Source organism: Rhinopithecus bieti, unplaced genomic scaffold (genome assembly GCF_001698545.2).
Source record: "Rhinopithecus bieti isolate Rb0 unplaced genomic scaffold, ASM169854v2 scaffold_19708, whole genome shotgun sequence".
NCBI lineage: Eukaryota > Metazoa > Chordata > Mammalia > Primates > Cercopithecidae > Rhinopithecus > Rhinopithecus bieti.
This window is the reverse complement of record NW_016810765.1, coordinates 2,582,011-2,606,317: the sequence shown is the minus strand read 5'-3', so window position 1 is coordinate 2,606,317 and position 24,307 is coordinate 2,582,011. Positions and strand designations below refer to the sequence as shown.

The 24,307-nt window shown below is 36.3% G+C and overlaps 1 protein-coding gene across 1 annotated transcript in view; it reads right to left on the bottom strand.

Annotated features, from left to right (window-relative positions):
* VPS13A (vacuolar protein sorting 13 homolog A) overlaps positions 1–24,307 on the bottom strand; it is a 255,836-nt gene that overhangs the window by 116,988 nt on the left and 114,541 nt on the right. The window contains 9 exon segments of the mRNA XM_017892695.1: positions 2,697–3,001; positions 5,054–5,221; positions 14,754–14,857; positions 14,937–15,053; positions 16,145–16,298; positions 16,501–16,560; positions 18,509–18,588; positions 22,195–22,351; positions 22,795–22,949. Coding sequence (XP_017748184.1) covers positions 2,697–3,001; positions 5,054–5,221; positions 14,754–14,857; positions 14,937–15,053; positions 16,145–16,298; positions 16,501–16,560; positions 18,509–18,588; positions 22,195–22,351; positions 22,795–22,949 — 1,300 coding nt within the window.

Below are 24,307 nucleotides of genomic sequence, written 5' to 3'. Positions count from 1 at the left end.
GGGGAAAAAAACAAGATGCAGTATTAATTCATGGTTAACAATATCAGCAGGACCCTCAATGCTGCCTCAATACATTTTCCTGGTTTCTCATCTCTCTGTCTGCTCCTTCTTAGTCTCTTTTGAGGGTTCCTTTTTCTGCCAATTCTTTAAATACTGGTATTCCTCAGCATTCTTCCTTATATGTCCCACTCTACAAGCTTTCTTTGTGACCGTGTTCATTCCAATGGCTTCAGTGACTAGCACAAATTATTACTAAGGACTCCTAAACCTAGAAGTCTAAACAACATCACCTATATGCCTCACCTAGGCACAAATATTCCACTGCCTTCTGGATTTCTTTCAAGATCTCTCCATGTAGAAGTCATGCAATCACTTTCAGGCTGCTTTGCCCATTAGAGAAATAATTACTTTCTGTATTCTACTGGGGTTTTCTGCATTATTCTCTTATCTCAGTGAAGTACACCATCATCAAACACTGATTTCCAAGCCTGCAACCTAAAGTGAATTTTAATTTCTCCCCTCCTTTAACTCCCACACCCATTCAATCATCAGTTACTATAAATTCTGGTTAGCTCTCCACTACTTCACTCCCCTACCTTAGACTAAGTCACCTATAATTCTTATGTGAGTTACTGCAATAGTTACCAAACTATCCTTCCAACCTCTAGCTTTGTCTCCTTTGGACCTAATTTCTAGAACCTTTTCAAAATATGATCCCATTTTTATGCACCAGCCCCCTATATTTATTAAACAGTACCTACCACAACAACCCAATGAGGTAGGGATTATTTATTAATCCCTTATAAATATTGCTATTATATTTCTTATTCTTAGCACAATGCCTGGGATATATTTGGTGCTTAATAAATGCTCAAGTGACAGAAATTTCTCCTTCCATCTAAGATGATGTAACATGAATGGGTTTACACTCCTGCTTCAAATAATCCTGCTCTCCGAAAAAAAAAAAAAAAAAAAAAAGACAAAATTTATTTAAAATAGTTTTCAAGATATAAGACATCAAAAATGGACAGTGATTCCAAAGAGTTTGGGAAAAAAATGAGGTGAGCCCTACAACTGTCTCAGTTTACTACCGTTTTGCAATAATTAACAGTCCATGGTACAGGAAGGGGGAACCCAGGAGAAGGCCAGGAAAGCCCCAGAGTAGAGAAGGTAAGAGATGAGAATCCAAGAGAAACCAAAGTAGCTAGAGTTATATAATAAAATACCAGACAGAAGAGAGCTACACAGGATTGTAGAGTAACTTAAAATTTATAGCACAATGTAAGTACTCCAATTTACAGCACTATATCATACATTAGAAATGTTTCAAATCAATAATCTTAGCTACCACCTAAAAAAACTTATAAAAAGAGCAAAACTGAACCTAAAGTAAGCAGAAAGAAATAATAAATATTGAATTAGAAATCAACGAACGAGAAAACACAAAAACAAAAGAAAAAACAATAAAACCAAAACCTGCTTCTTAAGATCAAAAAAATGTATAAATCTCCAATCAGATTGATCAGTACAAAGGCAGAAATTATAAATATCAGGAATGAGGGAGGAGACACCATTACAGGTATCAATAAATAAGGGAGCATTATGAAAAACTTTATGCCATTAAATTTTACAACCTAGATGAAATGCAAAAATTCTTTTAAAAAATTAGGAAGGATCGCTCGAGAAAAAATAACTTGAATAGCCAGCCCCAAATTTATTAAAGAAATAAAAACTATGATTTAAAAACCTCCCACAAGCAAACTCTAGCATCAGATAGCTTCACTGGTAAATTCTACCTAATACTTAAGGAAGAAATAACACAACTGTATAAAAACTGTCAGAAATGTACACATATCAAAACTTATCAAATGGTATAACATTAAAGATATGCAACTTGTTCTGAGTCAATTATGTCTCAATAAAGCTGCTTTAAAACTATTCAATTGGTCAAAGAAAGTGCAGGAGGGAAAGACAGACTCGTCGGAAGCTAAAGAGAAGTAGAGAATGGGAGTTAAGTAAAAAATGAAACAAAAGCAAGGTGAAGAGACAAGCAAGAGAATGATATCAAAGAAAAATGACAGAAAGGAGGAAGAGGGCAGTTGAGAAGCATAAACAGAGAAGGATCCAAGTTGGAAAATAGTACATAAACTCAGAATGGGCGATTAGAAACAGCACAGAAACACAGAGGACACAGTACAAAAGCTCTGGAACTATTTGAACATTTGTTTATCCCCCTACTTCCCAACCCCATGGTTAATGAATACATAAGGTTGCATGCTACTGTTTGTTTGTTTAAATTACAGCATCAGAGCCATAGCACACAACTGATAGAGAAGATAAGGTGATACTGTATTTGCAAAGTGAATAAACATATTACGTTAGAAATTCCTCATTTCTTCCATAGCCCTGTAATTTATAATGAACTACAAAGAAGAACAAATATACTTCCTCAGATAATAAATTCTGTAGTTTTCCTAATTACCTAAGGAGAAATTTTCAAATACTTTCTAGGTTTTTTAAAATGCAAAGACTATAACTGATTTTGCCAAAATATACTTAAGGAAGAGAGAATCACTAAATTACGTATAATTAATAAAATAAAACTCACTGTAAACAGACTACTCAAGACATTAAAGTCTTTAACGTAAAAGTTAGAAAATATTGCACTCCACACAAATATACTTGTGAAAACTTACCTGTATAGTCGCATTTCACTCAGCTTTATTGTTATCAAATCAATAACAGGTGGGGGAGAGCTCTGGCTCTCTGTTATCATATGAAAGGTATTTGTCATTGTAATTAGCCCAAAATCAGCAACAAAAACATTTTCAGAAACTGGAGACTGCGGGATGACCACAACTGGGGCTTTGATGTTAATATCCAGTGCCATTCTGGAACTCCTTCGTGCCAGTTCTTTTACACCAGTAGCAGCCATTCCAGCTGCCTGAACAGTTGCCTCAGCCAAGGCTTGTTTAGCTGCCTGAAAATTATCTATAAAAGCCTGTAACACAACAGAATTATATTCTTAAGGTTATTAATAAGTAAGACATTAAATATATATTGATATTTCTGGTTTTACCTCCATTTAAAAAAAAAACTCTTACTTGATATAACCAAACACTATTTATTCAAAGTCTTACTATCTATGTTAAATCTTAATTTTCTGCCACAAAAACTGAGAAACACAAAGACACAGATAAAATAAAAATCTAGTCCTCAGAACAAAGCTAAATGGGATCGCTGGAATGTCTTACAAATATCTATTTCCCTTATCTCACTTTCTCTAAAGGGAACAACCCTATTTCTCTATACAACCTCAGTGGACAGAGAGCTCATTTATGTTTGTAAGGTAAATAAATAAATAAAATATGTCTAAGAAGTTTCAAAATAATTTTCCAATTTCCAAATTCCAAAAAAATACTTCCATGACATAAAATATAATTACCTAGATGTATACTCTTATACTTAATTTTCATGTTCAAAGAAAAAACTAACATTTTAGTAATTTGCAAGTATAAGTACAAGAGGGCTCAAGAGACATGATTTTTTTGGTTATAAAAATAAATTAGCTACTCAAGAGGCTGAGGTAGGAGGATAACATGAGGCCAGCAGTTCTAGACCAGTTTGCGCAATATAGCGAGATCCTGTCTCTAAAAAAAATTAAAAATAAAAAATTAGCAGGGACCTCTTGTCCCTGCTAATTTAATCTATTTAGGAGGCTGAGGTGGGATTTGCATGAGATTGAGGCTGCAGTGAGCTAGGAGCACGCCCCTGTATTCCAGCCTGGGGTGCAGAGCAAGACCCCAACTCTTATTAATTTTTTTTTTTTTTTTTAAAGAGAAGAAATTCAACAAGGAATACTTGTTTATCTTTACATTTTTGTATGCAAAATGATTTTATGGCTATAGAAAAACTGCATGATAACCTAAATTTAAAAGATCACAAAACAGCAACATTATATGGAATTAACCTAGAATTCTGAAATAACAAAAGCGGGCTCCACATTCCCAAATACATTCAAATGAACACACAAATACTTTTCTTGCTTACAAGAATTGCCACACTTGGCCTATTTATTCCACTACAACCTTAGATTTGATTACCTAGTTCACACACTAAAACATAGAGACAGCATTTTAAAAGAATGAATAGTGATGTCATGGAGACAGGTATGACACTCACAGGAAAAAATATCAGCTGACAGCAAGGGAAAAACAAAAACCAAAACAAGCAGAAATAAGAACCGAAATGCCTTAGGGTGGAGTCATATAGGGGTTAAATCTAACTCCTTAAAGTCCCTATATTCACAGAATGACAATGCAATCGAAAATGTGATTTTCTTGGGCCGGACATGCTGTCTGTAATCTCAGTGCTTTGGGAGGTCAAAGCAGGAGGATCACTTGAGGCCAGGAGTTCAAGACCAGATGGGGCAACAGAGCAAGACTCCATCTCTATAAAAACTTGAAGAAAAAAAAAAAAAAAACTTGGTGGTATGTGCATGGTGGTATGTGCCTGTAGTCTCAGCTAATCAGGAGGTTGGGGCGGGAGGATCACTTGAATCCAGAAGTTCAAGGTTACAATGAGCTACGATCATGCCACTGCACTCCAGCCTGGGTGACAGAGCAAGACCTTGACTCTAGAAAATTAAAATAACCTTTTCTTAATGATGACTTGAGACCAAAACAAACGTCAATTATATATTCAGTATTTTTAAATTATAGTTGCAAGTCAGGCAAAACGAAGACTTAGGCCAATGACATATAAAATGAAGGTTCTAATTAATATATAAAATATGTATGATATATAATGTACATATACTTAATGTTAATATATAAAATATGTATTTCAATTAATTGGAATATTCCCATGTCAAAATGATGTTATATAAAGAAGGAACTATACATTTCAATCATTATGTTTAATAAATGATACCCAGAAAATTATTTAAAAAATCAGAAAAAATTTCAAGCAGGGAATTCTTATTAGTCTTCATCCATATTTGACATACAGCAATTTCCAACTAGTGTAAAATAAAAAATAATTCAATACTTACCAATATAGAATATAGAAATTTTGTGACAAAAACTACTTCAATGCAACCAACTACTAAATTAACCTGAATGTCAACCACATTCATATCCGTGTATGCAGAACCAGCAGTTGCATCCATGTAAGAAACCATTTTGAAGCTGAAAACTTCTTTTCCAGTGATATAAACAGCCTTAATAAGAGAAAATTTAATTATCACAATCGATTTTTGAAATGAAGTGTTTTCAGTACAAAATAAAACAGTTAAAAATAACAAAACATAGTTAGAAAATCTCCCAAGTATTCACAAGCCAAGTACAAATGAGGCAACAATTCGATTACAACTGCTTTACTGGAACCTACACTACAAAGTTTTACAAATTGGTGGTGGCTATTCCCTTTGTGGGTCATAAAATCAAGGTAGTAGGTCTGGCTCCAGTTATTTTCCTTCTTTCTTTTTTTTTTAAATGGAAAAGAGAAGAGGAAATATCTGAATATGCATTTTCATTCTGCAAGTATACTTTTGTAATGAGAGTAACCATGTATTTCTTGATTCACTGACAAAAATTTGAAAAACACTGTACATCTACACCTTACTGAAATCTACTCTTGATTTGAGGTATGTGAATAGATTTTTCTGGATTCTCCGAAGGAGTCTCCTCCTATCGCTATACTTCTGTTCCTTATCAGGTTGTAAAGGGCCATCTTAATCGCCAACCAGAAATTACCTACAGTGGTTAAAAATCTCAAGCTCTGCAATAACAGCTGAAAATGGTGGAGACAACAGGAGATGTAAAATGTTAAAAAAAATTTTGGAAGAGGGACAGAGCACTAAGCTCACAGCTTTCTCAATTCTCCTAAATGCTAGAAGCAAGCAAGAACAGGGAGCTGAAGAGCCATCAACAAGCACATCAGTTACAACTACAGAACAAAGAATCCTCCAGAACCAGATGTATAAGTGACCTCTGAAGGCTGAGGTAAGAGACAGGGCTGAAAAGAAGTCTACAGTCCTGCTTCTGCCTAGGGTGCACAAAGCTGGAATGAGGGCCCCTCCAAACCTTAAAAAAAGGAAAACAAAACAAAACAAAACAAAACAAAACAGATAACCTATGGTACCACAACTTTCTTAAAACTATTAGCAATCTGAGGTCACAGGACAACAAAGGTCCCTAAAAATCTAAGGACAAACCGGGAGAGACAGAAAATAAGCACCAGTTCACTTGTGGTAGAGAAGAGAGAGGTCAGATACTATACAATATAGGTAAGAATAATTCAGCTAAAATGATAAAGGATGAGTGTGGACTAATGTGAGATGCAGAATCCCTGGGAGCCACACACGTGAGGAGCTCTTGAGAAAGATGGGGGTGGGGTGCAAGTGGGAAACAAGAGAAAGCTTTCCTCGGTACAACCCTGGAAAAGGTGAGACGCCTCCACTGCAGAAAAGGCCCAAAGCACCACCAAAATTATCATCTTCTCAAAACAATAGCTATAAGAAACTAGTAAACCTTGTTGCCCTCAGGGCACAGGTGAAAATACAGTATCCTAGGGACAAGTAAAATAAAACTCTGTATCTAGAGGAAGAACAAGAACTCTCCTGGGGCCAGATGATTAGTGGTCTCCCTCTGCTAGGGAAGGGAAGGATAGTCAATCCCACATAGGAAATACGAGAGATACAATCAGATACGATGAGGCGGAGGGACAGGATGGCCAAGAATACTCCATTTCTGAGACTCATAGAAACAGCCCTGGCTAGGACTGAAAATGGACCAGGACACTAACAAGCCTATCCAAACCACTTTGCCTTCTCCCCAAATACGTACCACCAAGCTCACAAGCACTAAGAAACAAGCAGCAGGAGCCTCTAACATCTAGGACAGAGCTAAGAATGTGGAAAGCGAATTTTCTGAGGTACAAGAGTAGAAGAAAGGTCAAAGGCTCAGCACAGAGCAAAATCTGAGCAACACAGCCTCCACCCACCCTAAGCACAAGCTACAACTAAAGGAAACTGAAGCAGTAATGTAGTGAAGGAAATCATATTAATCTAAAATTCAAACCAAGCTAAGCTCAACCCCCAACCCCAAGCTAATAGCTTAGCAGAAAAGAGGCACTTCCATTTCCAGACATAAATACTATGATATTTACCTCAGTCTCTATTATCCTATACATCAGTGGTCCCCCCCAGCCTTTTTGGTAACAGGGAGCTGTTTTGTGGAAGACAATTTTTCCACAAGAGTGGGGCTCGGGGGTTGGAGGGTGGGGAGATGGCTTGGGGATGAAACTGTTCCTTCCACCTCAGAGCATCAGGCGTTAGATTCTCATAAGGAGCATGCAACCCAGATCCTGCGTACGCATAGTTCACAATAGGGTTCACCCTTCTATGAGAATCTAATGCCCCCGCTGATCTGACAGGAGGCGGAGCTTAGGCAATAATGCTCCCTCACCCACCACTCAACTCTTGCTGTCCGGCCCAGTTCCCAACAGGCCACAGACGGGTACCATTCCACAGCCCAGGGGCTGGGGACCCCTGCTATACATGATATGATGTCTGACATTCAATCAGTAATTATGAGATGCCCAATAAAAGCAAGGGAAAAAATTCAAACAAATAACAAAGGAATCAACAGAATCAGACTCATCTATAACATCAATGTTAAAACTAAAATTTTTAATTTTAATTACTACGATTAATATGGTAAAGGCTTCTAGTGGAAAAGGAAAATATGCAAGAATAGATGGTGAATATTACTATAGCAGAGACAATGGAAAAAAGAAGAGTCAAAAGGATATATTAAAGGTTAAAAAACATGGCAACATAAGTGAAAAATACCTTCAGTGGGTTTGTCAGTACTTTCATCAGAGCCAAGGACAAAATCAGTAGATTTGAAAATAGGTCAAGATAAATTATTTGAATTAAAATGCACTAAGAAAACAATGGGAAAAAAACTTGAACAGAACATCCAAAGGCTGTGAGACTAAAAACAGAAATCTAGTAAGAATTTTAGGAATTCAAGAAGAGGAACAGGGAACAAGTGGAGGAGGACAAAACAGGGGAGCTGCGGGGTGGGGGAGACTGGGGGAGACAGAGGGAGACAGAGGCAGAGAAACTATGTGAAGAAAACATGAAAAATAATGAAAGCCATCCAAGTAGCTCAGAAAAGCCCAAACAGAACAAATATCAAAACACAATTAAACTCATCTAGACACACTATATATAAATCCTGAAAGCAGTCAAAAAAGATGACAAGTTATGTACAAAGGAACAAAAATAAGAAATGTCATAGACTTCTCATCAAAACTATGTGTAACAAAGAACAATGAAATCACATCTTTTAACAGTTGGAAAGGGGGAAAATACTATCAACCCAGCAAAATGTCACTCAGAAAATTAGGGTAAAATAAAAGTTTTTCCTACCTCCCTTCTCATCTGTACCCCAAAAGCTGAGAGAATTCGTTACCAGCAGACCTGCATTATAAGAAATGGGAAAGTGCCAGACGCGGTGGCTCATGCCTGTAATCCCAGCATTTTGGGGGGCCGAGGTGGGTGGATCACCTGAGGTCAAAGAGTTCAAGACCAGCCTGGCCAACATGATGAAACCCCATCTCTACTAAAAATGCAAAAATTAGCCAGGTGCAGTGGAGCACATCTGTAATCCCAGCTACGTGGGAGGTTGAGGCAGGAGAATTGCTTGATCCTAGGAGGCAGAGGTTGCAGTGAGCTGAGATTGTACCACTGCACTCCAGCCTGAGCAACAAAGCAAGACTCTATCTCAAAAAAAAAAAAAGAAAAGAAAAGAAAGTATTTCAGAGAGAAATACAAACAATAGAAACTACATGAAGTAGTTACAGAAAGAGTTGCAATGAAGAAAAATATAAAACATCTTTAGAAAACTAATTGCTCCAAAGAAAACTGACTAAACCAAATCCAGTAGGTACACATTGTGAGTTTTCAATGTACCAAAATAAAGCAAATTATGATGATACCAGGAAACAGGAATTGGAAGTATGGTATTGTAAGATTCTTACACTATACGTACAACAATAAAATATTATTGGAAGATAGACTGTGATTAAAGATATATACATTATAAAACCCTAGAGAAACCATAAAATAAGTGATAATCAAAACTCAGGCCAAAAGGAGGAATACAAAGAACAGGATAAGCAAAATTAGAACAATTAGAGATATCAGATTACAATCCAATCATATCAATAGTTTTATAAAATAGTCTAAACACAAATTAGAAGCCAAGAGGTTGTCAGATTACATAAAAAAGATCTAAATATACACTGCCTACAAAAAACCCATTTTAAGCCAGATGTGGTGGCATGCACATATAATCCCAGTTACAGGGCTGAGGTGAGCTTAAACACAGGAGTTCAAGACCACCCTGGGCAACACAGTGAGACTCCGCCTCAAAAAAACAGAAGCTCACTTTAAACAAGAAGACATCAATTAAAAGCTAAAGGATAGAAAAAGATAGAGCATGCAAATCTAACCAAAGAAAACTGGAATGGCTATATTACTACCAAAGTAGACTTCAGAACAAGCACAATTACCACAAATAAAGAGACACATTACATATTCACAAAGGGGGCATAAAACTCATATATACTTGTATGTACCTAACAAGACATCGCCAAAACATATAAAGCAAAAACTGAAAGAATGGAAAGGAGAAATAGTCAAATCAATGGTTGTAATCAGAGGCTTCAACACAACCAGTAAACAGAAAATCAGTAGCCTGAATAATTCTATCCACCAACCTACTTGCCCAAATGGAACATTCAACCCAGCAATTGCTAAAAACACATATTAATTGCAAATACACTTGAAATGTTCACCAAGATTAATCATGTATGTTGTGGGCCATAAAACAAATATCAACAAATTTAAAGGAACTGAAACGGTTTCTCCTCTGACCATAATGAATTTAAACTGGAAATCAGTAATAGAAAGATCTGAAAATCTCAAAATATTTAGAAGTTAAATAACATAGTTCTAAATAAACAATGAGTAAAAGAAAGAAATTAGAAAATACTTTGAATTGAATGAAAATTAAAAAACAATATATCAAGACTTACAGGATGCAGCTAAAGCAGAGCTTAAAGGAATATTTATAGCAGCAAATGCTTATAATGGAAAATAAAGACGTTCTCAAATCACTAATTTAAACTTTCACCTTAAGAAGAGCATATTAAATCCAAAGCAGGCAGAAGGAAGGAATTTTAAAAGAGCAGAAATAAAATTAAAAACAGAGAACATTCAATTGAAACAAATGCTAGTTACAAATGCTAGTTTTTTCAAAGTATCAATAAAATTGATAAATCTCTAACCAGACTGATCAAGACATAAAGAGAAAAGACAAAAATTACAATCTCACACGCTAAGAAAAAAAAAACACATATGAAAGACTACATAACTGCATGATTCCATTTATATGATACTTTGGAAACTGCAAAACTACAGGAACAAAAAGTAGTGCAGTGATTAAAAGGTGCTGGGATGGGGAGAAGGGCTAACCTCAAAGGGCAGTAGTGAATTTCAGGGGTGACAGACCCATTGTATATGCTGAAAGTAAGTTACGCAACAGTATTTGTTTGTCAAAACTCAAAGAATTATAACTAAAAAAGGTACGTTTTACTGTAAATTGTCTCAATAAATCTGACTTTAAAAATAAAAACTAAACCAAAACAGAAACTAATAAATAATTCTACCCAAAGGTTACTGAGAACCCTACAACCTCCCAAAATATATCAAGCATCTTCCCGCTACAAGGCTTTTATAGTTGCTCTTTCCTCCACCTGGAATGCTCTTTTGACAGAGCTCAAATTCACAGCTCAGATTTTTTATCGAATGTTTCTACTGTAAAAAAGCATTTCTTGATAGTCCTAACATACCACGTGAATTACCCTGTCACATTACCCTGCTTTGTTGGTTTTCAAAGCACATACACTCTCTAATATTGTTTTATATTACCGATTAACTACTATTTATTCCACGTGGAGAAGGTCTTTTTATCTTTTGCTGACTATAATATCTCAAATAGGCCAGGCACAGTGGCTCATGTCTATAATCACAGCACTTTGGGAGATTGAGGCAGGTGGACAGCCTGAGCTCAGGAGGTTTCAGGGCAGCCTGAGCAAAATGATGAAACCGCATCTCTACAAAAATCAGCTGGGCGTGGTGGCGTGCACCTGTAGTCCTAGCTACTTGGGGAACAGAGATGGGAGGATCACCTGGGCCAGGGAAGGTTGAGACTGCAGTGAGCCATGATTGTGTAATTGGAGAGAGAAAGAGAGAAAATTTTATATATATATATTATGATTATATAATATATATAAATTAGTTTTTCTTAATTTACTTACCAGTATTTATACATATATAATTTACATATATAAATGTATAAATTCTATATATATATATAAATACTGATAAATAACAAAAAATGGAATATCCTCTGCAAGTTACATGAGTAAGGCTATATGACTGTTCCTCTCTGAGTTCAACAGAACAGATTTGCTCAAGACAGAGTTTAGAGCAGAAAGGCTGTGGTCTAGGAGACTTCAGGTACAGAAAAATGGTTAATAAAACACCATATCAAAAACTCGGTATTTTAAGCAAAAATCTATAAATGACGCAGCCTCCACTTCTTTCAACCAGTTGGCTCCTGGAATCTAGGCTGTCAGGCTTATACTTACACTATTTTTCTCAAAGGAAACTGACTAGCCTAAGAGCAAGAGATGCTCTCAATTTGAGAGGCCATAAAATTGCTAGACCAGTTCCTGCTCATCTACTGTGATGTCTACCTGTCCAAAGTCCCTACATAACGCTTCAAATTAGCTTTGAATATCTGGGGAAAAATGGCAAAGTTCTTAGAAACGAAAGAAAGTCAAACTGTCATCAGAACTGTCAACATCAACAGGAGGCCACAAGACATGGAGTAACATGTTTTAAGATCATCTAGAAAAGAAAATTCAAGTCAAGGATTTAAAATCCACTCAAACTACCCTGCAAATATAAATGTCAAGGATTATTGTTCCTAAGAGCTCTGCCTAAGAAATCTACTGGAGAACAAACTTTCGAAAAGTCAAAATGATTGGTGATGCTAGCATAAAGACTAGTGAACTCTCCCATTTAATAAATGAAGAAATGTCCCCACTGCCTCCAGACTTCCCGTCAGCCTCTCTGGTGGGCACCCCTCAAAGGTGTTTTGTTGTGTTGTCTCCCCAGTGCTCCATCTGACCAACATGCCTGCAGCTAGAAAGTGGCTATTTTGGCTTAAGGCCACTCTCCAGACACACACCTCAAGACCAAATTACAGGAAGTAACAACAAATAGCTTCTAACATCAAAAAAAGATATCCCAAGACAGTGCAAAACAGAAAAGAAAGACAGCTACACACTATATGCCTCCTTTGCAAATACACACCACTAACTATGAAGTATCTTGCCAACCCCTATGCCCAAACCCTGAATCTCACTGTGCCCTGAGATTTAACTATTGATTTAAGGAAACACAGGAGACAGTAACATGTTAAATAGCATGAAAACACAATCAGCAAGATACAGGCTATGGAAAATTGTTCAGAATAAGTAAGATAGTAAAAAATGGCACACACAAGGGCAGAGAAGAAACTAAAGGAAATTCATCAACTATAATAGACTTAAGTGGTATATCAATTAAACACAGTGAATGGATCTCCTTTGGATACTGAGCACCATATGGAAAACAAAGTGAATATTAGACTCAACTATACACGAAAAATATTCTCACTGGTAATTCCATCAAACATTTAAGGAAGTAATAATGCAAATTCTATACAAATTTTTCAGAAAACAGAGGAGGAAAGCATTTCCCAACTCATCTTACGAAGCAAGTATTGGCCTAATAACAAGGCCAGAAAAGTTGAGAATAATTAGAAAGACTTGTATACCCATCACCAAGAATTAAGCATTAAAACTGGATTTTTTTAAACCTTTACTTTCAAAATATTTTTTATGAAGAAGATATCAGAAACTAATGTACTATGATACGTTTTCATGAGACTATCAGGTCAGCTAGAATCCTTTTACCTTATGGCATATATAAATAAAAGAGTATTTGTCCAATGGTGCTACTGGTTTCGTAAGGTCTGATTTCGTAAGGGCAAAAACCTTATGCCTCTCTGGTTCTTTGACACGTGGAAAGTTACTAAACAAGGCAGTTTGTTTAAATACCACGTACAATGGAATCAAAGTCAAGAAACAGGAAAACGGAAATGAAAATTGGGCAAGATGACAAGAGAGAAAGATTTTTTTATTTCATAACATTTTGTAAACTGAATTTTTAATCATGTAGATACATTAAAGATAAAATTACAGGCCAGGCACAGTGGCTCACGCCTGTAATACCAGCATTTTGGGAGGCCGGGACAGGCAGATCACTTGAGGCCAGGAGTTTGAGACAAGCCTGGCCAAACACAGTTAAACTCTGTCTCTACTAAAACTATAAAAATTAGCTGGGTGTGGTAGTGTGCACCTGTAATCCCAGCTACTTAGGGGGCTGAGGCACGAGAATCACTTGAACCCGGGAGGTGGAGGTTTCAGTGAGCCAAGATTGCACCACTGCACTCCAGCCTGGGTGACAGAGCAAGACTGTCTCAAAAAAGTAAAATAATATAAAATAAAAAATAAATATGAAATTACAGAGACAAAAACCAATGGGTTGAATCATGCTCTCAGTTCTGCATAACTTTTCATAGATACTTTATTTCTGTGAGCTTTACTTTCTAGATAGGGAAAATAAAATGGATAATCTATTTCTTAAATACTCTGATACTATGATTTTTAAAATAAAATAGAAACAAATAAAATCATGGCTTCTGGAAAATTTCTTGCTCCTTATGGCTATGAATCATTTCTCTTTGATGTTGGAACTGTTTTTCTATCCCACAAAACAAGCCATAACAAGAAGATATTAGAAATAAGAATTTTTTAAACATAAAAATCAGGTCATCACTATATCATTAGTATTACTGGCAAAATCTACTTATCTATTTCCTTTCTTCTTGACATAGTCCAAATGCTGACTTCCTGACTCAACAAGTACTTCAGCTTTTCCTGATGCTACTATTTGATATTCCTTTAACCTCCTTAAATACATAATCCTACCTGCTTCAGGTAGGATGTTGCCTGTTCAACTCTGTAACAGGAACCTTACTGTTTTATAACCAGTAACAAATTACCTAACCTTCAACAACTCATCATCCAGTTCAAAGGACTCTCTTAACATTATTAAAACAACTATACTAGTGATCATTGATGAGAATAAGCTTTATTAAAAAAATCTCACTTCCTCCGACTTCAGACCCTCAAATGTATCTAAAATGCATTATGAGTTTCAGAGTACATGAAGAGAACAACAACAACAAAAAAAGTGAAAAAGGTATTTACTAGGTTCTCTCCCAAAACTCTGTTTCTGGAGCATTATTTATACTTATCTCATTTATGAGATACTGCAATCCTCATTTGACAAAGAAACAGAATCTATGATTAGGTAACCTGCTAATGGTCACACAGCTACTAAGGAGTAGAGCTAAGAACCCAATCATACCTGACTCCAAAACCCACACACATAATAAGCCACATTACTCAATTCTGACAACTCTCTAAATGATACCTATGACCACTCCTAAAGGACAATCCCATTTAATGATGTACTATTACTTAATTGAAAAAATTCTTACCTTTTTGTATACAGCTGTTATATCAGAATCTAAAACAATTATATTCCTTAGCTTTGCATTTATTTCAGTTTCTGAAGGCCTCATAATCATCTCAGAATCAAGCCCTAAGGGAACAAAAGAATTACTAACCGCCTTTTCTTTCATTTAATGTCTTTTAATTTGCTTTTTGTGAAATTTTATTACCTTCAATCTTAATTTCAGAAATGTTACGTTTCTGATCTTGAATAAAGATCTGTAAACACGATAATTCTGCTAAAATCTGCAAAGTAATGATATCTTCATTCGTGGATAGTTTTAAAGCTGCAAAAAAAAAATTCATATGGTAAAACATGAGGAAAAAAGTTTGGTAGTTACCTTACTATACTTATAAAGTAACTGAAATATCACCACAAATAGTGATATTAGAGAAAACCTAATCTGCAATTCAGTTGAAAGCAAGGTATGATATTCCCTATTGAATTGAAAATTCTAAAAAACAATCAAATCTAATGAAAACAAAAGCAAATAGACAAAACATTGTTTCTAGAAGAAACTAAACATCTGAAACTAAAACACTGTAGCTATAAATTTCAAAATTTTTTGAGAGCCAGTAATTACTAGGTGGTACTTGTCATTATCAAAATTGCAACTTTTCACTGCTTTGAAAGTATTATACTCTGGTTTTAAAATATGCTCTGATACTCTTTTTTGTTTTTTGGGTTTTTTTCCGAAACAGTCTCACTCTGTTACCCAGGATGGAATGCAGTGGTGCAATCGTAGCTCGTAGCTCGCTGCAACCTTGAATTCCTGGGCTCCAGTGATTCTCCCGTGTCAGTCTCCCAAGTAAACTGGGTCTATAGACATACACCACCATGCCCAACTAATTTTTAAAATTTTGTTGGAGACAGGGTCTTGCTATGCTGCTGAGGCTAGTTTCGAACTCCTGGCTTCAAGCGATCCTCCAGCCTCAACCCTCACAGCGCTCGCCTCCCTGCACTGGGATCACAAGCTTAAGCCACCGCACCCAGCTGACATTACTCAAATTTTGTTAGTCGTATTTGTCTAATCTAAAATAATGTTATGAAATGCATTAAATTTTAATTTAAATCTAATCCTCCTACTGGGATCGAGGTGGAAGAAAAAAATTTTTTTAATCTAATACTCCTACAGCATAATCTTAAACTAAAACCAATTATTATATATGATAAACGAAAGCAACATTTTCTTCAGCAGTAGTTTCCTTTATTTTCTAAAATTATCCTAGCATATAATGAATTCTTCTAGATATTAACCTAGGCAACAGAATTCTGAAGCCAATATTTGAAGTTAATGATAAAATCAGAGTCTAGATTTATTGACCTACATGGTTAAAAAAGAAAAAAAAGTTGATGCTAAATTTTTAAAAAACATACCTAATTTTTTAATGACATCTCCTTTGTCTTCAGTCTCTGTAGAGGACACTGGGGCTGATTTTTCCTCTGATTGCGGAAGGATATTATGAAGATAATTTATTGTATTCAGAAGTGCTTCAGTGTGTAAATGAATATCCAAAGAGGAAAAATTTACCTAAAGAACAAAGCTGACTTTAGTGATAGGTCAATAAATATTTGCTTGCCAGCTGTCTACAAGGCACTATGCTTTGTGGCATAAAGGATACAATTTATAATATTTTCTTATCTTTAAAGATCTTACAATTCCAGTTAGAAAATAATTTCCATAAGAAATAGAAATACAGTATATAATTAAAAAATAAATTATCTACTCATACCTTAATCAACTGTAAAACATTGTTATAGGTACTTTTCAAGTTGGGTACATTCTTTTCAGCCTATCCAAAGAGAAAACAAATCTGTTAGAACAAAGTAGGAAGACATACAAATACAATTACATTATAGTCCTAATATACATTTATATAATTTTCCAGCTGTTCATATACATATATATATATACATATACACACACATATAATTACCTAAATAAGCAACTGCTTCACCAGAACAAAAGAAAATGTAAGTATGGGACTCTTTGGCACATAGCAAGTATTCAGTAAATGTTACGTACTATCATTCTTATTATCAAGAGAGGAAATGTTGGATATTATCAAGTGTGGAGAATAATCATTCGGTCATCAACAACTCTGTACGGTTCTTCCTAATTCTTCCTGTATTTAAAAACAAAATTTGTGACAGAATTGTCCACCAAGTATCCAAGTACTCTGTGTTTTCTTTTCTTTTAAAAAATTTAATATTTTTGATTGACAAATCATAATTATATACACTTACGGAGTACAATGTGATGTTCTGACATATGTACACAATGTTAAATGATTAAATTAAGCTAACTAACATATCTATCACCTCACTTTCCTATCTTTTTTTGTGGTGAGACATTTGAAATTCACTTTCTTGGTCATTTTGAAATAAACAACACATTATTATTGACTACAGTCCCCCTGCTGTATAACAGATTTCAAAAATTATTCCTTCTGTCTATCTGGAACTTTGTACCATTTGATTGACAACTCTCTATTCCCTCTCCTTCCCTCCCTCCCATCCCTGCTACCCTCTGGTAACCATCACTCTGCTCTCTACTTCTGAGTTCAGTTTTATTAGACTCCACACATAAAGAAGATCATCAGTGAGTTGTCTTTCTGTGCTTGGCTTATTTTGCTTAGCATAATGTCCTACACATTCATCTATGTTGACACAAATGACAGGATTCCCCCCCTTTTAAAGGCTGAATAGTGTTCTGTTTTGTGTATATACCATATTTTCTTTATCCATTTTCTTTAGGTCTAGAACATTTTTGTTATATAAAAGCTATATAATGCATATACTACAACAAAAATCCTAAAATATCTAGTCAATAATGGATAGCAAAAGTGGTTTTTTTTTGTTTTGTTTTGTTTTGTTTGTTTGTTTTGAGGCGGAGTCTCGCTCTGTCGCCCAGGCTGGAGTGCAGTGGCGCAATCTCGGCTCACTGCAAGCTCCGCCTGCCGGGTTCACGCCATTCTCCTGCCTCAGCCTCCCAAGTAGCTGGGACTACAGGGGCCTGCCATCTCGCCCGGCTAGTTTTTTTTTTTTTTTGTATTTTTAGTAGAGACGGGGTTTCACCGTGTTAGCCAGGATGGTCTCGATCTCCTGACCTCGTGATCCGCCCGTCTCGGCCTCCCAAAGTGCTGGGATTACAGGCTTGAGCCACGGCGCCCAGCCAAAAGTGGTTTTAAAAGTGATTAAATGCTTTCTGCATTATTATTATAAAGTAATTATTAAAATAGTCTGACACATATAAAATAAGTCAGCAAAACATGGAAAATTAGAAATATGCCATAGTACATAGAAAAACTTAACAGATGATAAAATGAATATCATAAATCAATAAGAAAGGAATGGAGTTATTGACCCTAGGAATATCAGGTAACTTCACCAAACAGTGGAAAATAATGGGAAAGCATCATCTTGTATCACATATAACAATATACTCTATCAAGACTAAAAAGTGTGTTTCTTTCTCAGTACTCCTGTTGGGAGAAAAAATAGTCAAACTCCAGGTCATTTCTACTTAGAATATAATCTTCTTATTTGGCTATATGAAGTATTTATAAATCACAGCTATTTAATACAAGATGACAAAATCAAAAAAACCTTAGTATTAGGAGTTACAGAGATTATGTTAGAGTGAATGTTAAACAAACTGAATAATACCAAACTTATAAAACTTGATTAATTTCAGCTGCATACTTACCATATTAAGCAGATATAAATGAAACTGCTTACCTTTACATATTCCAGCGTTAACAGGTCTTCCATTGTGTTATCCAGGGTTGTAACCAAATAAACTGGTTTCCTGTTTTCATCTAAAAATAATTTTTTAAAAATTATCTTTTCATAGGAAAGGTAACTGAAAATAAATGCAAGCAATCTTATTAATTATGTAATTGCAAAAGAAGGCTTTCCTGTATGAGTTCTGGACCTTGGACTCTACCTTATTCAAGTCAAGTAAATTCTTTGTTCTTTAAACTCTAAAAATGTAATTTCTCCTCACAATTCCCTTACCTCCTCATGTGCCACAACACTGAAGTCTCATACCCTTCTAAACCTAGATAGGAGGTAAGGTAAGAAAAATAGGAATCAATTAAAGAGAAACCAGAATGGTTTTTAGGAAGAATGAAAGGGCAGGAAGAGAATTCTGGCCCTGGATCACTGAAATAACTAAAAAGGAAATCATCAGAGTCCTTGAAAACCCAGCTGTTCAGAAGACAGAACAGGAATGAGATGAAACAAAGTTTTCTGCATATTAGTTTAGATTAAAATAAACCCTATTACCATGTAGTCAATCTTTATTAGTTATATTGATATGGACAGGAGACAGGGAAATACTGGGTAGAAAAGGGCAGTTCCCCAGCAAAGGCCCCACCCTCAAGCCTAAAGACTGGAGGCCCTAAGTGAGAACAAGCATTTCTGTTTTTGCACCTGAAAAGTTGCCTTTTGGCCCACCATACCCACCATCCTGTGCCCATATAAGCCCAAGGCCTTAGTAGGCACAGACACAAGCATCTGAGCATTGAGAAGAGCAGAGGAACAGAGTGGTGGATAGTGGCAGAGAGTGGCGGGGTAGCATGGCAGAGAAAGAGAGAAGAGGAAGGACATCTGGATGCCGAGGGGAGTTCAGCCAGGGACAGTCAGAGAAGAGTCCATCTGCTGGACGGCCCAACCTTAGCGGGAAGACCACCTTCCCACTCCATCCCCCACTTCCGGCTCCTCATCCATCTTGCTGAGAGCCGCTTCCACCACTCAATAAAACCTTGCACTCATCCTTCCAGTGCACATGTCATCCGATTCTTCTGGTACACTGGGCGAGAACTCAGGCCATCACACTGGCCCCCTGCCCTTGTGATAAGGAAGACAGTCTATTGAACTGATTAACAAAAGCCGTCTGCAGATGGCAAAGTTGAAAGAGCATACTGTTAACACAGCCCCTTGGGCTTTAGGAGTTGCAGACACCTACCCCTAGATGCTGCCCTGGGGCCGGAGCCCAAAAGCACTCCCCACAGCCTCTGCACCTGCCCATGTGCATGCTCCCCCTAGAGATGTGCACACCCCTGTGGCACGTCCTGCGAGGGGGATTAAAGGAACTCTCCCATTTTAATATTACTGTTTCTGCTCAAAATGTGCTATACTAAGAAAACCACTGTAGAAGAGAATTTATAAAAAGCCTTTAAAACTCTCATCACCAAATGACTTACGGTTGCGAGAAAATTAGTATCTAAAGACTGGAAGAAAGGACTACAAACTAATCATACAATTCCTGAGGAAAAAAATGCCACAGATTGCACAGAGTCCTCCAAACCCAATGCTTAGCACATAAATCTGTTTTCTACTGCAAGTGCCAGCCACACTTGAAGCCTTAGAAAAGTTCTCACTTTGTTTACACATTTATTCATTCATTGAACAAGCATTTACTGATCATTTACTTTGTGCAAGAAACTGCTATTCACTCCCTCTGAGAAAACAGAAACAAAAATATTACAGAAATAAGCACCATAATAACTGTATACTCTTTTTTCTGTTTGCAAGGGTTTTTTAATCCTTTGTTCTTGGGAAAACAAACATAAGAATAAACATAAAAATTAGTTAACTGCTATAAAGTTCCTGGGTTATTAGGGAACACTGTCACATTGGTTTGCTTTTCTTTCCAATTACTAGAGCAAACTGTTTCTTGATGATTTAGCAATCATGTTCCTTGGTATTTACCCAGTGAAACTGAAAATTTACGTCTACACAAAAACTTGCATTCAAATGTTCACAGCAGCTTTATTAACAATTGGTAAACCTTGGAAGCAACCAAGATATCCTTCAGTACATGAATGGATAAATAAACTGTGGTACATCCAGACAAGAGTATCATTCATTGCTAAAAAAGAAATGGGCTACCCAGTTATGCAAAGACATGGAGGTAACTTCAGTATATATTACTAAGTGAAATAAGTCAATCTGAAAAGGATATATGTGATTCCAAATATGTGACATGCTGGAAAAACTATGGAGACACTAAAAGGATCAGCAGTTGCCAGGGGTTACCGTGGGAGGGAGGGACAAATAGGTGGAGCACAGAGGATTTCTAGGGCAGTGAAACTACTCCACATGAGAAGGTAATGGTAGATGCATGTCATTATACATGTCCTAACAGAAAGTATAACAGCAACAGTGAACTTTAAATTGCGGACTCCTGGTAATAATGATGTGTCAGTGTAGGTTTATCAATTGTAACAAATGTATCACTCTGGTGGAGGATGTTGATAATGAAAAAGCCTATGCAGGTGTGGGTACAACGAGTATATGGAAAACCTCTGTACCTTCTGCTCAATTGTCCCATGAATCTAAAACTGCTCTAAAAAATAAAGTCTATTTAAAAAATTTTAATTCCACCTCTGCTCATACATAATATTACTATGCTACAAAGGAGTTTAATGAAATGAAACTGGTGTCCTAATAATTCCCTCTACTGTTCACAAATATCCTTCAAGAAAAAAATCCAAAAAATAGAAATGAAGAAATATAAATACAATCCTCCTAATTACCTAACATAGGAAACAGAACACTTCCTTAGAGATCATATATCCATTATGATTCCGGAACACAAAAGGTTTGCAGTAAGCAGAACACTGCCCTCTGCCCCCAACAAAGATACCTACACTCTAATCCCCCGGAATCTGAGAATAGGTTAACTCATACGGCAAAAGGGACTTGGAAGACGTGATTAAGGTTAAGGTTTAAGGTATATTATCCTGGATTATCGAGGTGCGTCCAATCTAATCACTGGAGTTTGAAGAGTGGAAGCAAAAGGCAGAAGAGGAGGTTAGAGATATGGCAACATGAGGAGTATCCGATGCCTTGTAGTGGTTAGCAGCTAGGTGCAAAAAGCAACAGAGGCCTAAGGGCAGCCATCTGCTAACAGGCAACAAGAAAACATAGACTTAAAGCATGTGTAAATGAATTTTGCCAACACCTGACTGAACAACGAAATGGACCCTCCTCTAGCGCCTCCTGAAAGGAAGTCCTACTGACACCTTGAGTTTTGCCCAGTGAGACTTGTGTCAGACTTCTGCCATACAGAACTTTAAGATAATAAATTTGTGTTGTTTTTAAGCACACTAAGTTTGTGGTAAATTGTTAGAGCAACAATAGGAAACTAATTCAGTGTTCCAATCCTCAGTTAAGTAGATTTAAAATTCAACCATTACCATCTGATTTTCCATAATGAATAAAATTATCTTCATTTTATCTCCGGTGTACCCACCAGATTACCAACTATAAAAGTTAAAGATTAACTAAAAATGGAATGGTTCTCTGAGAATATTTTGGCAAATGTACTGATTCGGAGCCTAAAGAATTGAAAACTCTCTAGCAGGTAGTCAAACAACGAAATTAATTTAATTATTTTAAAAAATAGAGATTCTCACCCAAGTATTCTGGGCATTTTAAGCAGAACTCTTTCAAGAAGGCATTTGCTTTCAAATCGTATGTTCTAATGTCAATTTCTGTGCCCAATCCTAAAACATGAATTTCTACCACAGATAGTTCACAATCTCCAACAAGGTGATAAAACTCGATCAAAACCTGGAGAAGAAAGAAAAAAGAAACTACCAGTACATAAAACAAAAACATGTTTAGTGCATAGTGGTTACATGTGAATATATGAGGTATACATACAATTGATATATTATTATCTAAAATTTAGGAGAGATTTTATACTCACACAGACATAAAATACACACACAACACAAATAATCGTTTTCACAAAAACATGTATTGAATACCCACAATATATCATTTAAACCCCTCATTCTTGATTAAGGAAGTTAATCTTATTAAAAAAATAAAAATAAAAAAAAGAGAGTGAAGAAGAATCACACAGCCAAGTCTGGATTTAGTTTAATTAGAGTGAAAAAGATAGTGGGATGAAAAAGATAGTGCTTATTAACAATGAGACTATATCGTAAGCTGTAAATAGTAGAAACAGCAAACAAATTAAGCCATGTCAATTTCACCATAGTACCTACCTTTGGTACTTCAAATCGTATTTTAAACGTAGTCATATTTACTGAACAATCCTGCTTTTGTAACTTTCTGGTTCGAATACTTTTAACTCCAGTTGGGAACTGAAGAGGTTCTTCCAAGGGACTACATGGTGCATCAAAAAATTCCTCCTCTGAATCTAAATTTCACAGAACATTATTTAAGTCAATAATTAAAATGATCAATTTAATAGTATTTCAATATTTTTCTGAAATAAATATGAACACAAAACACTAAGGCTCTCTTTTAAATATCAAATATAAACATGAGAACCAAAATAAATAGAAAATAATACAGACATTACTGTACTTTTTTATTGTCAATTTTAAACAAAGGGATACTGTACTTTTAAATAACATTCTTGGCAACTAAGCAGCATGGAACATTATAAGACGTAATCTTTAGCTTAAGAAGCCCATCTTTTGAAATCATTAGTCTATTTTAAAATTGCTTAAATTTTACAGGAAATGCCAATGCCAATGATATACACACCATGAATACTCAAAGTAATGTGTTAATATGCTCACTCTACCTGGATAGTGTAACAGGACTTAGGTATAAACTCTGCAATATTTTTTTTTTTTTTTTTTTTTGAGACCGAGTCTTGCTCTGTCACCCAGGCTGGAGTGCAGTGGCCAGATCTCAGCTCACTGCAAGCTCCGCCTCCCGGGTTTACGCCATTCTCCTGCCTCAGGCTCCAGAGTAGCTGGGACTACAGGCGCCCGCCACCTCGCCCGGCTAGTTTTTTGTATTTTTTAGTAGAGACGGGGTTTCACGGTGTTAGCCAGGATGGTCTCGATCTCCTGACCTCGTGATCCGCCCGTCTCGGCCTCCCAAAGTGCTGGGATTACAGGCTTGAGCCACCGCGCCCGGCCCAACTCTGCAATGTTAGCAGCAGAGTTTGAATGAAGTAGACTGAAATCAAGCACTGCTTTGTATACGTATATACATACAAATATAGTATATGTATATACACGTTGATGTACATACACACATGCACTGATATTAAAAAGGACTAAAAAGCATTAGATAACTTAGTAAAACCAATAAAACAAGGTTTAAATGAAACAATCAGAAGTATATGCCTAATAAACTAAGCTTGAAATTAAAGTAGATGATCTCACAAACAACTTCTCTCCGGTGAGTATAAAAAAAAAAAAAAAAAATTCTTCTCTAAGAAACCAAGAATCGGCCAGGCATGGTGGCTCATGCCTGTAATCCCAGCTCTTAGGGAGGCCGAGGTGGGCAGATCACGAGGTCAGGAGATCGAGACCATCCTGGCTAATACGGTGAAACCCCGTCTCTACTAAAAATACAAAAAATTAGTTGGGCGAGGTGGCGGGTGCCTGTAGTCCCAGCTACTCGGGAGGCTGAGGTAGGAGAATGGCGTGAACCCAGGAGACGGAGCTTGCAGTCAGCCAAGACAGCGCCACTGCACTCCAGCCTGGGCGACAGAGCAAGATTCCGTCTCAAAAAAAAAAAAAAAAAAAAAACAAA